The sequence below is a fragment of the Globicephala melas genome, chromosome 11, assembly GCF_963455315.2.
Source record: "Globicephala melas chromosome 11, mGloMel1.2, whole genome shotgun sequence".
NCBI classification, from domain to species: Eukaryota; Metazoa; Chordata; class Mammalia; order Artiodactyla; family Delphinidae; genus Globicephala; species Globicephala melas.
Window position 1 is genome coordinate 34055136 of NC_083324.2, and position 13636 is coordinate 34068771.

The 13636-nt window shown below is 42.3% G+C and overlaps 1 protein-coding gene across 5 annotated transcripts in view; it reads right to left on the bottom strand.

The window, feature by feature from the left end:
- CACNA2D3 (calcium voltage-gated channel auxiliary subunit alpha2delta 3) overlaps nt 1-13636 on the bottom strand; it is a 784865-nt gene that overhangs the window by 73926 nt on the left and 697303 nt on the right. For all 5 annotated transcript variants that reach the window (XM_060307837.1, XM_060307836.1, XM_060307834.1 and 2 more), the window contains 3 exons: nt 9433-9494; nt 8101-8145; nt 1722-1784 (listed from right to left, as the gene is read on the bottom strand). In XM_060307837.1, the coding sequence (XP_060163820.1) occupies nt 1722-1784; nt 8101-8145; nt 9433-9494 (170 nt within the window). The remainder of the gene's footprint in view (nt 1-1721; nt 1785-8100; nt 8146-9432; nt 9495-13636) is intronic.

The window sequence follows — 13636 nt, forward strand, 5'->3', positions numbered from 1 at the left end:
CTGCTCCCAAGAGACTGGCCTTGTTTCATGGGCTCACCTTTCCTATCTAATGTCCATCAACTGTCCAACATCCAGTGACGTCCAGCATCTGAGGAGACTGTGTATGCACAGCTTGAGTCTCAACTGTGTAACTGTCACCCACCAAAGGTGCATTTAAAATCTCACAACATGGGCTTCCCTGGTGGTGCAGTGGTTGAGAATCCGCCTGCCAGTGCAGGGGACATGGGTTCAATCCCTGGTCCAGGAAGATCCTGCATGTCGTGGAGCAGCTAAGCCTGTGCGCCACAACTACTGAGCCTGCGCTCTAGAGCCCACGAACCACAACTACTGAGCCCACGTGCCACAACTACTGAAGCCCGCGCCCCTAGAGCCCACGCTCTGCAACAAGAGAAGCCACCACAATGAGAAGCCCGCGCACCGCCACGAAGAGTAGCCCCCGTTCGCCACAACCGGAGAAAGCCCTCACGCAGCAACGAAGACCCAACGCAGCCAGAAACAATAAATAAATAAAATAAAATAATAAAATAAATAAATTGATAAAAAGAAAATCCCACAGTGTTCTCATAGATAAGAGGGGAAACTGAAGCACAGTTCCCACATGTTACCTGGAGCCCGTGTTCACAAATTAACAAGCCATTGAGCTTAGACACTAAGGAGTCATACTTAAAGGCAATTAATTAATTTATTAGGCATTAATGGGTCTATCGCACTGTTGACTATTAAAATATTTTAAATGATTTAAATGAGACTTCATTATAAAATGCTAGTATCCTCAAATATTAGAGTTAGAAGAAGCCTCCTTTAGTCAACCATCCTCCTTTTATAGAGCCCGCCAGGAGTCCCTGGCGGGTTAAGTGATGCACCCAAGATCCCAAAACTAGTTGAGGAAGAGAGTTTGCATCAGAAACCATCCGCCTCCACTTCTGGTGTTACTTTACTACAACACAGTGCTAAACTTGTCTGGATTTGACTTTCTTTTAACATGCTAATTTCATTTCTAATTGCAGAAAAAGTTGTCAGCCACCAAGTTTTAAAGGAGAAACCCGTGTTTCTCTATTACAATGCTATTGATTTTAACTCTTATTTTGATTTCCAAATATCAGTGGAGCTTTCTTTGCTGAGCGCCCTAGCTTGGTTTCTTTCCATCTCTCCCTCCTGCCCCTGTACTGCACACAGCTCAATTAAATGAAAAACATTCTTCCTCTATATGTGGATTCTTGTCCCCCTGTGTTGAGAACCCAAGTTAATCCTTGAGCTCAGATAACTAATTTTTAAAAACTCAAAACCAGAAAGAAAGCCATAAAGAATAATTACATTGGCATACATAAATACATACATATATTTGTGTGTATATATAAATTACATATATATAAAGATAAAATATTAAAAGGAGGAAACCTCCTTAAAACTGCCCAAACTCTTTCAGGCACCTCCATGTCAAGGCAAAGAGTTCTATAAATTGAACATTTTATGAGTGAGGGAGCAGACCCTGGGCTCTGCACCCCTCCCCACCTCTCCTCTCCGGAGGTAAAATCTCTTTGGGGCCTGCTGAGAAGTAGGCTGTGACATTCTTAAAGGGATGGAAATAAGGTTTTATAATCTCCTGCTATTACCTCTTAAATACAGATCATGTCTCAAAGTTTCAACACCATAATTTGTTCCCCCAGACCCAAGCACAGTCTGGGATCCTTACTCTGAGTAGGTAGAAATTTCTCACTCACTTGTGTGTAGTCTTCAGACACCAGAATAAATCCATTATTGTCTATGAGGTAACAGTTCACAGTCTAGAAAATAAAAACACCACAGTTTCAACTTTGGGTTCTCAGACTGCTTTTACACGAAATGACGTACTTCCAACCTGAGAGACACCTATTTTAGGCTGTTTTGGGAGAACTGGAAATGCCTGCTGGCTCTAGGAGTTAAGGCTATGGTTAAGCTAACCCCAGCACTTACTCTTCAAAACTAATTAACAAAAATAAAACACGAAGCAAGCCTTGAACATCCCCGATTAGGATAAAAAGAATATACATTTTAAAGTTATGCATTACAGTTTATCTTCCTTTTCAAAAATTTTTATGACCTGAATAATATTTCCCAGGAACAAAGTGTCCAGAGGCCCCCGAGCCTGTATTCATGGTGGTTGAAGTACAGCCTGTTTTGAAAGCAAAACGCCAGCACAATGCCATTACTTTAATGATGTATTAATGAAAACACCGTGTCAGCTCAGAAGACCATCAGGGGACCAGGTAATATTTTTTAATTTGTTCATAGACTTAGGCAGGAGGGAAGGGGCAGAACTTCTGTTAAAGGGTCCCCTCAGGCCTCCTAAAGGTTTTCAAACTGTGTTTTTAATTGGGAGTTGGATTTGGGGGCAGGGCTGTTAGCTTTTGGTAGCTCAGATTTATAAATTGTAGCAAGGTAAGCCCAAACCTCTGCTTCCCCCATGCTACTTTAATCTCAAGTGAATGATTTGCTACAGGCTAAGTCTTAATTACAGTGCTGTGGAGTTTAAATTTAAGGTTTAATTCCGTCCTTGATGTAACTCAGTTTCTATTTATTGCAGCTTTACATACCGACTGCAACATTTAATTTGTAACATATCTTTACCCTGAGCTAAATTCCCCTAGCTCCAGACCACTGCAGGGCTGGTGTTTTCTGGGACATTTACCTATCTGTGTAGTCGATTTTAGTGAGGCACAAAAGTACAGCAGTAAGTTGGTCAGAAAGATGCATCCTTTATTAGTAGGCAATGGTGGAGAATCGGCAGAAAATTAAAAGCCCTGCTAGCATGTTTTAGAAATGAGTCGGCTGCTTTGGTGAGCAAGCGTTTCTCTTGGTTATCCCAAGGGGCCAGATGAATGACTTGGTCACACTCTTGCTATTAAAAGAAGCTCTTAGCTGCAAGAAGACTACTTTGTCCCTGGTGGTAGTCTTGACAAACATTCTCCTTTTTTAGGACACAGCACTATGAAAGCACTCATAGAGTTCTGCTGTCCAATATGGCAGCCACGAGCTACATGCAGAGTAAAGCTTAATTTTAAGTTAATTGGGTCATATCAGACAAATCTATACCCTTGTTTATTTGAGTATCCTGATTGTCATTTTGCAGATATAGACCCTGATGCAAAGGGAGGTTAACCTCCTTTCAGTCATACATGTTGAGCACAGAAGTGGCCTCCATATTAAAATACTGACTCTCCAAATCCTTGCAATTGCATAGAGATCCAAAGTCATCATAACTCACCCTCTATCCCTAATTATAAAGTGAGTGCCTACTCAAACATCCCTAGCCAACTGGTATTGCTGCTATTAGACCTATATCTTTGGTCAATCTCTGTTCATCTAATGTTGTAAATATTAGACAGTACAAAGCAAATAGATTATAAAATCAACTGAAATCTTCGGAAAGAGGCAATATTTCATGAAGTCCATGAAAGTGATATTGGAGATCAGCTCCAATCACACAGGAAGCCATTGGCACACTAGTATCTGTCAGAGGTAACACATGAAGAAAGAAAACGTCACCACAGATAACATGAAAGATGCTTCTGAAGAGAATGATTTCAAAAGCAAGGGACTAAGAGAAGCTCCTGGGGAAACTGATCAAACTCCACTACATTTGACCTTCCTTGTGATCACTCTGAGAAAATCAAATATAAAGTGAAGGATTCTACATTGTGATTTTTATAATTTTATCAGAAATATTATACTCCCTACTCCCAAACCAAATGTGTCCTTTGTTTATAGAATTAGAGTATGACTGCAATTATAATTTAAATTTGTTAAATAAAATAAATGTATTTTCACCATTTCCACTTTATTTAGAGACAAAGCTTCACTGAAATGTTTCATTATTTGCCATTAATGTTTGTTTCTTTCCCCACCCTCATTTCTTGGAAATGAGGACCTCTGTGCTCCTTATAATGGCCAGCACTGGGTGGAATTAAGGTTGGATTGGCCATTAGGAGACTCACTTCTCAGGTATCCACCTTTGCTCCTACTCTCTTCTGGTGTGGAAGGCACAGAGGGAAGGCATCTGTAAGAAACAGATATTGCCAACACTGTGATTGACAAATCACTGAGAAAATCACAGGTCAGAAGCAAGGATGCTGTGTCACTGATGTAGAATTGGGTCCCTTAATCTGAAAGGTGTCATTTAGTTTTCATTATAGACAATATTGCTATGTTAGGTATATTTAGTCTCTGTAAAGACTTCATAAACAGACCTTCCTTGATTAAACTTATCGGGAAGTATGGTGGAATGGAGTAAGGCCACTGGAGTAAAGCGAGCAGGGTACTGGGTTATGAAACAGGACAGAATTAGCCAGATTCCAGTCTGATAAATTGTTTTCTCTGTCTCTTTACAATAAATGGCCAATCACCTTCTGCATACTCCCTCCTCCAGTAAAAGTAAATAGAGGAGATATTTTCTCAGCTTTCCCTCACTATGCTACTTCTGCCCCAAATTAGATACTATGCTACTTTGTATCTCTCAGAAGGAGTCTGCCCAGAGCCCTGTCCCAAGGGTAGACTGACAGGCTGAAGGGCTTGGGGAAACCAGGAGCTCTAAGTTTTGACAGATATTGTAAGCAACCACTCCACAGCCACCTGTGACAAAACATGTAAAGATGAGGTTGTTTGAAAAATGCAGAGACAAAGACAGAGTAGGTGAGAGAAGTTGTCTTTTTTTAAAAAGGTATCTTTCTTCAACTACTTGATGACTCAGTATTGCTCAGAGAAGTCCTATTCCAGGCCACAAAGGCAGGTCAGGTAGATATCTGAGGTTTAGAGCCCCAAACCAGGCCATGGGAATTGGGCAGTCACAGATAGAAAGGAAAGCTGGGGAGAAAGTGTACTTGGGGGTGAGAAACACAGCACCACGCCTGTGTTACCTGGAAGGTTACCTGTGTTACCTGAGGCTAAGATACTAGCTTGAGAATCGGAGACTTTGACACTTGCTATCAGTGTGACCTTGAGCAAAGCCTTTTAACACTCCCAGTCTCAGTTTCCTTATCTGAATGATGGAGACAGCAACAACTATTTCAGAGGAGTGGTGAGAAGATGAAGTAGGCCAGTGAGTACAAACTGCTGAGCACAGAGCAAGGTGCATAGTGAGTACCTGAAGGACTTGTGCTTGTGTCTATTCAGCATATGATGTTTATTGGTTACCTACTGCGTGCCCTCTTTATAAGTATCCTACTGCTGCAAATTGAGTTTCTCAGAAAGGGAAGTTGTTACATAGTTTATAGCAAGAGGCTGGGGAGGCAAGTCAGCTGATAAGCGTGTGCGCTCATCTCCCCTGCTAACCAGTTAGCTCCTGGAGGACAGGGGCTATTTCTGACTCTGCTTCCCATTGACTCCCCGGGTGTTGGAGGTACCAGGCACGTAAGGAGGGCTCAGTAAACGTGTCTTGAAGGAATGAGTGAGTGTGTGAGAGGCTGCCTCTTAGGTTCTGAAGTTAACGTTCGCCTTGGGTGGAATGGAGCTCCTTAAAGTCGTCAGTCAGGCCCATGGCCAGGCCCTCCGTGAAGATGGATCTACAAGCCAGGAAGACATCTGGCCATACCAACTCCACCCACTGGCCCAGGGCACTCTAGCCAAGGCCCAGGGAGGCCATTGTTGGGAGAGACAGAGGGGCTGGAGTGGATCCAAGGCAAAGCATGTCTGATAAGTCTGTGGGAGTTGGGCCAGGTCTTCAGTACAGAGGAGAAGCCAGAAGCATGTGAACTTAATGAGCCCCCACAGCTGTTTTTAATGGGGACCTGATCACTCGAGGGCAGTTCGGGGAGTGGAGGGACATGGCCTCAAAGACTTAATTAAAAGCTATGAAAGGGGAATGACACGTGGAAAGAGTCTGCTGAAAGGATGGAAAGGGGCCTGGCTTTTCCATTTAAAACGATGTCAACTGCTTGCCTGAAGCCAAAATTTAGAGTCAAAATGGGAAATGGATGATAGTTTCAAAGTGCAAAATGAGCATCAGATCAAGTTCAGCAATCCAGCAAATTCCATGCTTAATTTTCAAAGTGTGTGAACTTTTAAAATGATATTTGAATGGGGGTCCATCCCAATGGCTGCTAAAGGAGATCATTAGTAGTGAGGAAGGCATGCCCAAGTGGAAACTGTCATTGCCTGAAGTGTATATGTGGTTGCCGTCTGAGGTTTTAGGTTCAGGTGAGCCACTACTCTAAGGGAAGAACACGTCTGCAGACGTTTTTGTTTGATAGCTAATGTTTACTGAGTGCTTACCATTTGCCAGGAGCTGTGCTATACAGTTTTCATATATTATCTCATTCATCTTCATCATTACTCTGTGAGGTAGGTGTTTCTACCCCCATTGTATAGTTGAGGAAACAAAGGCAAGGCTTATTACTGTCAGAGTCACAGTTTGAAGCTATTCTAACTCCACAGCCTATACCTTTAACCACTATGCTAGACCACCTGTGAAATCAGTTACTGAACAACTAATATATATTGTATGTTTTGAAGTCTAAGTGGGAATCCATTTCCACTTATTTCTATACATGAGAATGCACAGAGGCAGTGTGGGTTGTAGGAACACTGCCTCTAACTTTATTCATCAAATTATTCAACCAACTATTCATCCATCCATCCAACCAATCAACTAGAAACCAATCAATCAAACAACCCAACTATCCAAAACACCATCAATCACACTAGCCAACCAACCATCCATCCAGTCACCCAACTAACCAACCAACTGTCCTCAGTTCCTTTACCACAAATAGGGATTAGTAATTGTACAAGTAAAGGGCTTAACATAGGGCCTTGTGACACTGATTAATCAATATTATTGTTGAGCTGAGTTGTCTTGAGCTGAACACTCCAGTAAGACAATTAATGCCTCAAAGACAGAGGAGAGCTTTGAAGCCACTTGACTATCCTATGAATGGCATCCTCAAACTTACTGAAAGGGTGTTGATCATAAAACATCATAGGGTACTCTTTCCTACAGGAAAATTATTTTTGATCTGATGGTCAGGAAAAATTGGGGTTTTGCTGAAAAGATGATTGATTAGTTTTTACTCTTTGGATAGTAACTCATATAGCAATTATGTTTTTTTTAAACTGGCAGCCAGATCTTCGGGGACTGAGCATTTTGTACTTTAGCTTCACCCTGGACTCCCTTTTATATTTCTCTACTTGTCTTTGCTTCACCTACTTTTTGGAAATATACTTCTAATCTATGTTTTCTGAGTTAGAATTACGTTTGGTTAGGATTTCTTTAATTCCTGTGGTAACCAGAAGGAATATGAATGTGTGATCATTTATAAGTTCCAGTTTATGTATTGACTAATGGTTTGGTTGACTCAGAGAGAGGAAGGCCGCCTAAGCCAAAGTGAAAGGCCACTTCACACCTGCTTGATCCAAAATGTGGGGCAGAAGATACATGGGATTGGATGCTGTAAAAACTTAAATCTGATGGACAGACTTAGGACAGTGGTAATCTTTTTTCTTCTATTGCTCATGTGTGGAATTCAAATTCCTCCTCCCAAGATTGAGGGAGAGGGAGAGAGATAAAGAGAAAGAAAGAAGGGAGGGAAAGGGAGTTGTAGGAGGGAAGCATTATGCTAGAATGCAACATTCTGAGTTTTCAACTCTTAGATTTTTGGCTTATTACACGAAATTAAGCAAGTCATTTTATTTCTCTGATCCTCAGTTTCTCCCTCTGCAAAATGGGTCACATATTCCTATCCATTTCATTGGGTAGTTAAGAAGATGAAAAGAGGTACCATATGGGGAGAAAACTTTGAGAGTTGTAATATGAGTTTCAAATGGCAGTAATTTGCATCGTTTTTTATAAAATGCCAAAGTCCCAGTAGTGCTGTTCGTGGGACATTTACATCACATTTCTCCAGCTCTCATAAACTGATTGGGAGAAGAAAGAAAAAGAAAGAAACAAAGCAAATGTCCTTGGGTTTTTGGAGATTGGTCCAGAGCAATCTGTTAGACCTGGCTCTGTGAGACATTCCCCCTGTGAGAAAACACCCTTAGTCATCCAGCCACTCCACCACCACCCGCCTCAGCCCCTGCCACCCCCAACTTGATTAGGGCAGACACAGGGCCAGGAGGCCACCATACCTCATCATCACAGCTGATAGAGCATTTGCCATCCAGAGAGGCGCACTGTGGGGTGAGGGGGAAACAAAAGGAAACGTGTCATTTGGACACACCAGCGTCTGCTATGACTGCCACTTAGTTACTCAAGGACAGCCTATCAAAGTCCTAGCCTGTTATGTAAATTTCATCCAAATTTCATCCAAAGGGAATGTACTCTCTAGGATGAGTACTAGCTCTAAACAGTAATATAAAAGACAATTTGGGGACTTCCTGGTGGCACAGTGGTTAAGAATCTGCCTGCCAATGCAGGGGACACGGGTTCAAGCCCTGGTCCAGGAAGATCCCACATGCCCCGGAGCAACTAAGCCCGTGTGCCACAACTACCAAGCCTGCATTCTAGAGCCCGTGAGCCACAACTGCTGAGCCCATGTGCCACAACTACTGAAGTCCATGTGCCTAGAGCCCACGCTCCGCAACAAGAGAAGCCAGCCCGCTCACTGCAATTAGAGAAAGCTCGCGCAACAAAGACCCAACGCAGCCAAAAATAAATAAATTTATTTTTAAAAAAAGACAATTTTGGGGTAACAGGGCCCTTTTTCATTTTAATTTATGTTGTCCATTTTAATTTATGCTTCATTCAATATTGATGTCTTTTTAAGACCTCAAATCTTTGAGTAACAAGAAATATAATTATGTATTCATTTAATTTTAAATTAACCCCCAGTGACTTTTTTTTAAAACTCCTGTCTGTGTTCTTGGTACGTAGTTTCCTAAAGTATCTTCATTTAAGAAATGATATAACATTTCAACATTTGGAATTGGACAGATGGAGGCAAATTATGTGTTGCCATTTCTGCTGAATTACTGAACAAATACCACTGAGATTACTTAGTACAGAATGTATAGTGCAAGTGAAGAATGTTCCCAGATTATCCAAGGCAGAGAAGCCCTTGGCCAAAGAAGGCATGCTTAGTCTAACCTAGTTATGCAAAAGCCTTCAAAAGCGATTCACAAATAAGTAATTGGGCACCACAAGATTAAAAGAAAGTCACTATGAAAATCTGCAAAAGTCCCCAATACTTAGAAGAAACACTTCTCTTTTAGAAGGTCACTAGTTTGATCTCACAATTACAACTGTTGCAGGAGCAAATTCCCTGCTTTCCCAGCATGTGTTGTCTAACACGCTGTCAGCCCTTTACTTTGCAGTGAAATGAAAGGTAATCTGAGCAGCCCAGCAGTTCATTTTACAAATATTCATCGGAAATCTGGCACTTTTAGGCTCCGGGTACTCAAATGTGAACACCTGTATAATAACAGTGTCGCTAATGCTTCAACATGCTGATTATAACTTACCTGTCTGCTGGCAGTCCAGAACTTCCTTTGGAAAAATTCAAGTTTCATCTGAATGCCTACAGCTTGGACAAATTATAAATAAAACATGGCATTAGAGATCTCTTTACACAATTATTTAAGATTATCATTGAAAGTTATCTGTCAAGGTAAGATGCTGATGTAAGCATATCAGATAAGAACACTTAAAAACTAAATTTACAGTGAAGCATACAACTAAAACATTTTATCTTTCAGGTAAGGAATTTTCAAGGTTACCTGTACTCATAGAACTCTTGACAGAACAAACTGAGCACAGTGCAGATGGTTCTTTGGAGAGATGTTACTTGAGTGTTTCTAAAATTCATATACTTGTGGTCACCACCCTCCCCAGCACAGCTGAAAACAGGAATGGAAATAAGAAGGATATTCAGAAGATCACGGTTTCTTCAGGGTTCCCATTTCAGGGTTCCCAATTATCATTGCATGAACTTGCATGCCTAAAATGTGTACTCTGCATATATTTTTGAGATATGAAACTTGAAAAGTACTTGTCCTGAGGCTGGTGTTGGAAGCAAGTCACTTGGCCATGATGTGGCTTTGTTGAACTGTCCCCCAGCATCCACATCTCAGTGATCTTCTCTCCCCAGCAACTCTGGTGGAATTATATAGTTCTTTGCTTGTCTGTGTAAAGTTCCCTAAGGCAACAGTGGATGCTACTTCTAGTAAGAGAAATGTGCAGAAATGGAAGAGGTTAAGAAAGTGATTTGAAACTCTGGGAAGAAGAATTCGGTGGAACCTCAGAACTAGGCAATGAACAAGCTCAGAATATTTCTCTCTATGAAGTCAAGACAAAGTAACTCTTGAAACCATTATCGAAAGTACTCAAGTCAGGGAAAAAAGCTCGTCAGATGGTGAGAAAACTTTAGAGGAGATGGAAAGAAAGAATGAGACTCTGTGCTGGAAACACTGCACTCCCCAAGGGACACCATTTAGCCCTGGGCGGTTTTGCAAACTTCAGTCCATTGCACACAACTTCCCCAATTTTTGCCATATCCTTATACCACCAGTATTGTTATTTATCTTTCCACATGTTTTTTCTTTTGCTGAAATACCTACAGTAACTTCAATCTACATAATAATACCTATCAAAAGAGATACACAATTACCAAAAAAAAAAAAAAACAACAACAAAGAAAAACCAAGTTCACCCATATACTTTTATGTGGCCACCATGTTAGATGCCCCCCACCAACTCCCACCTTGGGTAAACGTTCTTCTGCTGGCTTCTGGAACTTGAAGATTTATGAAGGTCTTGGGCTGTTACCCTTATAAGTACCAAGTACATTTCTATTTCCTAAACAAATTGTTGGAGCAAGACCTGAGAGTCAAAGTTAACTGGGATATGTACACTTAGAGAGACTCATCCTCTATCTTTGCACTTGGAATGTCAGACTCTAGGGTGAGACTAGAGCTAAGCATGGCTGTAACATGCAGAATGGAAGACTCTGAAATGCACCATTTCAGCACTCTGGGTTCATCCCGCTTTACCCAAAGTGTCTTCCATCTTCCGGAGCACAAGCTCCCCAGCGACAGGGACATGTTGTTGCTCCCCACTGGATCCCTGCCTCCAGCAAGGTGCCAAGCACATAGATGACTCACTGGTAAATGATTGCTTTTTTAGAAAATCTGTTCAGGTGATAGTATAGTCACTAGATGGATGGATGGATACATAGATAGATAAACATCAGTGTGAATTATAATCATACCTGAATAAAGGTTTTTCAGTGGCAGTTCTCAACACATTAGAACCATCTGGGGGACTTCAAAAAAACATTCTGATGCCTGGTGCCTTCCCCCTCCACACTAAGACCATTTAAATCAGAATTTCTGGGAGTGGAGCCTAGGCATGGGTATGTTTAAAAAGCACCTCAGGTGATCTGAATGTGCAGCCGGGGTTGAGCTAGGCTACTCCACAGGCCTTACTGTAGATAACAAGTTGGCTATGGAGGACCTACCACGATATGGGCCATTTGGTCAGACTATAGCATAAACTGCTCTTCCTAGCCCTGGAGAAAATTTCAGAGAATACCTGAAGGAGGCTGATATTGAAGCCTGAAGGCTGTTCACTGCAGTTTCAAATGAATCTTGTCTTCCAAAATGCCTGACGATCCATATCCCTATTGGAGACGAACCAACTGAGGAAGCTGTAAACCAAAGTGCTGGCTGGGTTTTTAGTCAGATCCACCGGCAGGCAGAGGTAAGAGCCTGACCTGGACTTAAGAAGGGGCTTGAGGCAAGTATCTCTGGTTCTACCAAACACAGGGAGGGATGAGAGAAAGCTGACCTCAGAGCAGAAGGCCTAAAAACTGTTGTGACATTCAGTCACTGGTATCTAAGAGGAGGGAGGAAAACGAGTTTTCTCTCTTCCTCCGTGTGTATCTCTTCAGGCCAAGGTCAACAGCCACGGCAGGCTTCGAGACACAACAGGATTAAAGCAGAGGGTTCCCTGAGAGAGTCACCCCACGGTGACCTTTCTATGGTGTTTCTATTCCCAGCAACCCAGAGCTGCCCCTGGCCCACCCATTGTCTACTGAGTTCCCCTGTCAGTCACCCATGCCCTTTCTGAGCACCCTTCCCATTCTCTGATGGAGGCCCTGTTTTCACCTCTCTAATGAAGCTAGCTGCTCCCTCCTGGGTGTTTATCCATCTCACATACTTGCAGCCTGCTATCATCTGCCCCTTTCGGTCTGTATCCCAGCTCCTCAGAGTGCTTTAATCTTGCTTCATGAGTCAGTCCCTCCATCCCATTAATCATGCAGGCTGCTTCTCTCTGATCTCCCTCCAGCAGGCTGCATCCTCTCCCTGGTCCTGATGCCCTAAACTAGACACTACTTCCCTCACTCCTCACTCACTCCCTGTCTGGGCCATGAGGTCGATGCCAAAGGACTCCCAGACAGTCTTGATTATAATGGATCTGCTCCATTTTGCCCTGGCTGTGTTTTTTGTTGCCCACATCCCTTCCAGCAACTCTGGCCCATGGTTTCCCACTTCCGGGTTTGTAGTACATTCACCTACAAGTTAATATACTTCTCTATGATTAAGAGATTCACAAGCCCATTGGTGGGTCAATTTCACGACCATTTGTTCAGTGGCGCTTTCTATGCCAAGCTCTAAGCTGGGTGCTAAGGGGAATGAGACCACATGCTCCCTCAGAGTCTATGTGGGGAGTGGCCACGTGGTAAAAGCAACATCAGAGGCTTAAACAGAGAACTGTGGAGCACAGAGGATGGGGCAGACTTGGCCTGGGGGAATCGGTAAGAACTTTGTGTAAGATAAAGCATGGAGATCTAACTCATAGAAAAAGTAAGAACAGAGGAAAGATGAGAATCAAGTGCAGAAACAGCACAGGCAAAAGGATGGAGCCTTTCCAAAGACCATACTGTCTTCTGAGGCTTGAAAGAATGTGAGTGGGGGAGATGGTTGTGCAGGCTGAGGTCAAATGGAAAATGGTCTTGAATGTCAGGCCAACACACCTGAAGAGTATCCTGTAGGCCAAGAGTTGGCCCAAGGGCCAAATTTAGCCTCTTTTTATCCATAAAGTTTTACTGGCACACAGGCACCCTTATGTGTTTACGTACTGTCTGGTACAACAGCAGTGCTGAGTAGTTGCAACAGAGGCTGAGTGGCCCACATAGCCTAAAATAACTTACTGCTTGGCCATTTACAGAAAAAGTCTGCTGACACCTGCTTTAGGGTCTGAGGAGCCATTTAAGATATTGAAGTAGAAAAGTCAAAGGACCTCAGATCTGTATTTCAGAAGGTCCACAATGAAAGCCCTGAACAGGAAGGACTAGGAAATGGCCCGGACAGTGGGAGACAGGCGAGTGAGGTGAGTCAGGCAGCCACAGCCACTGGGTGCATTTGGCTAATTATCTCTTAAGTACAAATTGATTTAAAGTAAAAAACAAACAAGCAAACACCAAAAAAACAGAATAAAAAATCCCCTCCACAAACAAACAAAAATGCTTAAGGGCATTCCTATGGCTAATTCTATTCAGAAAAACAAATACAAGCTTCCACAAACAGAAATTTAGCTTCCTCTTGCTATTTTCCTTTGTTTTGTTCCAGTTTTATTTTTCCTGTTTTCAACTTTTATCAGAAAAAAGATCATCATTACTTCAACAACTCCTCCTCTCTTCTCCCATCCCCCACACATCCCAAATGG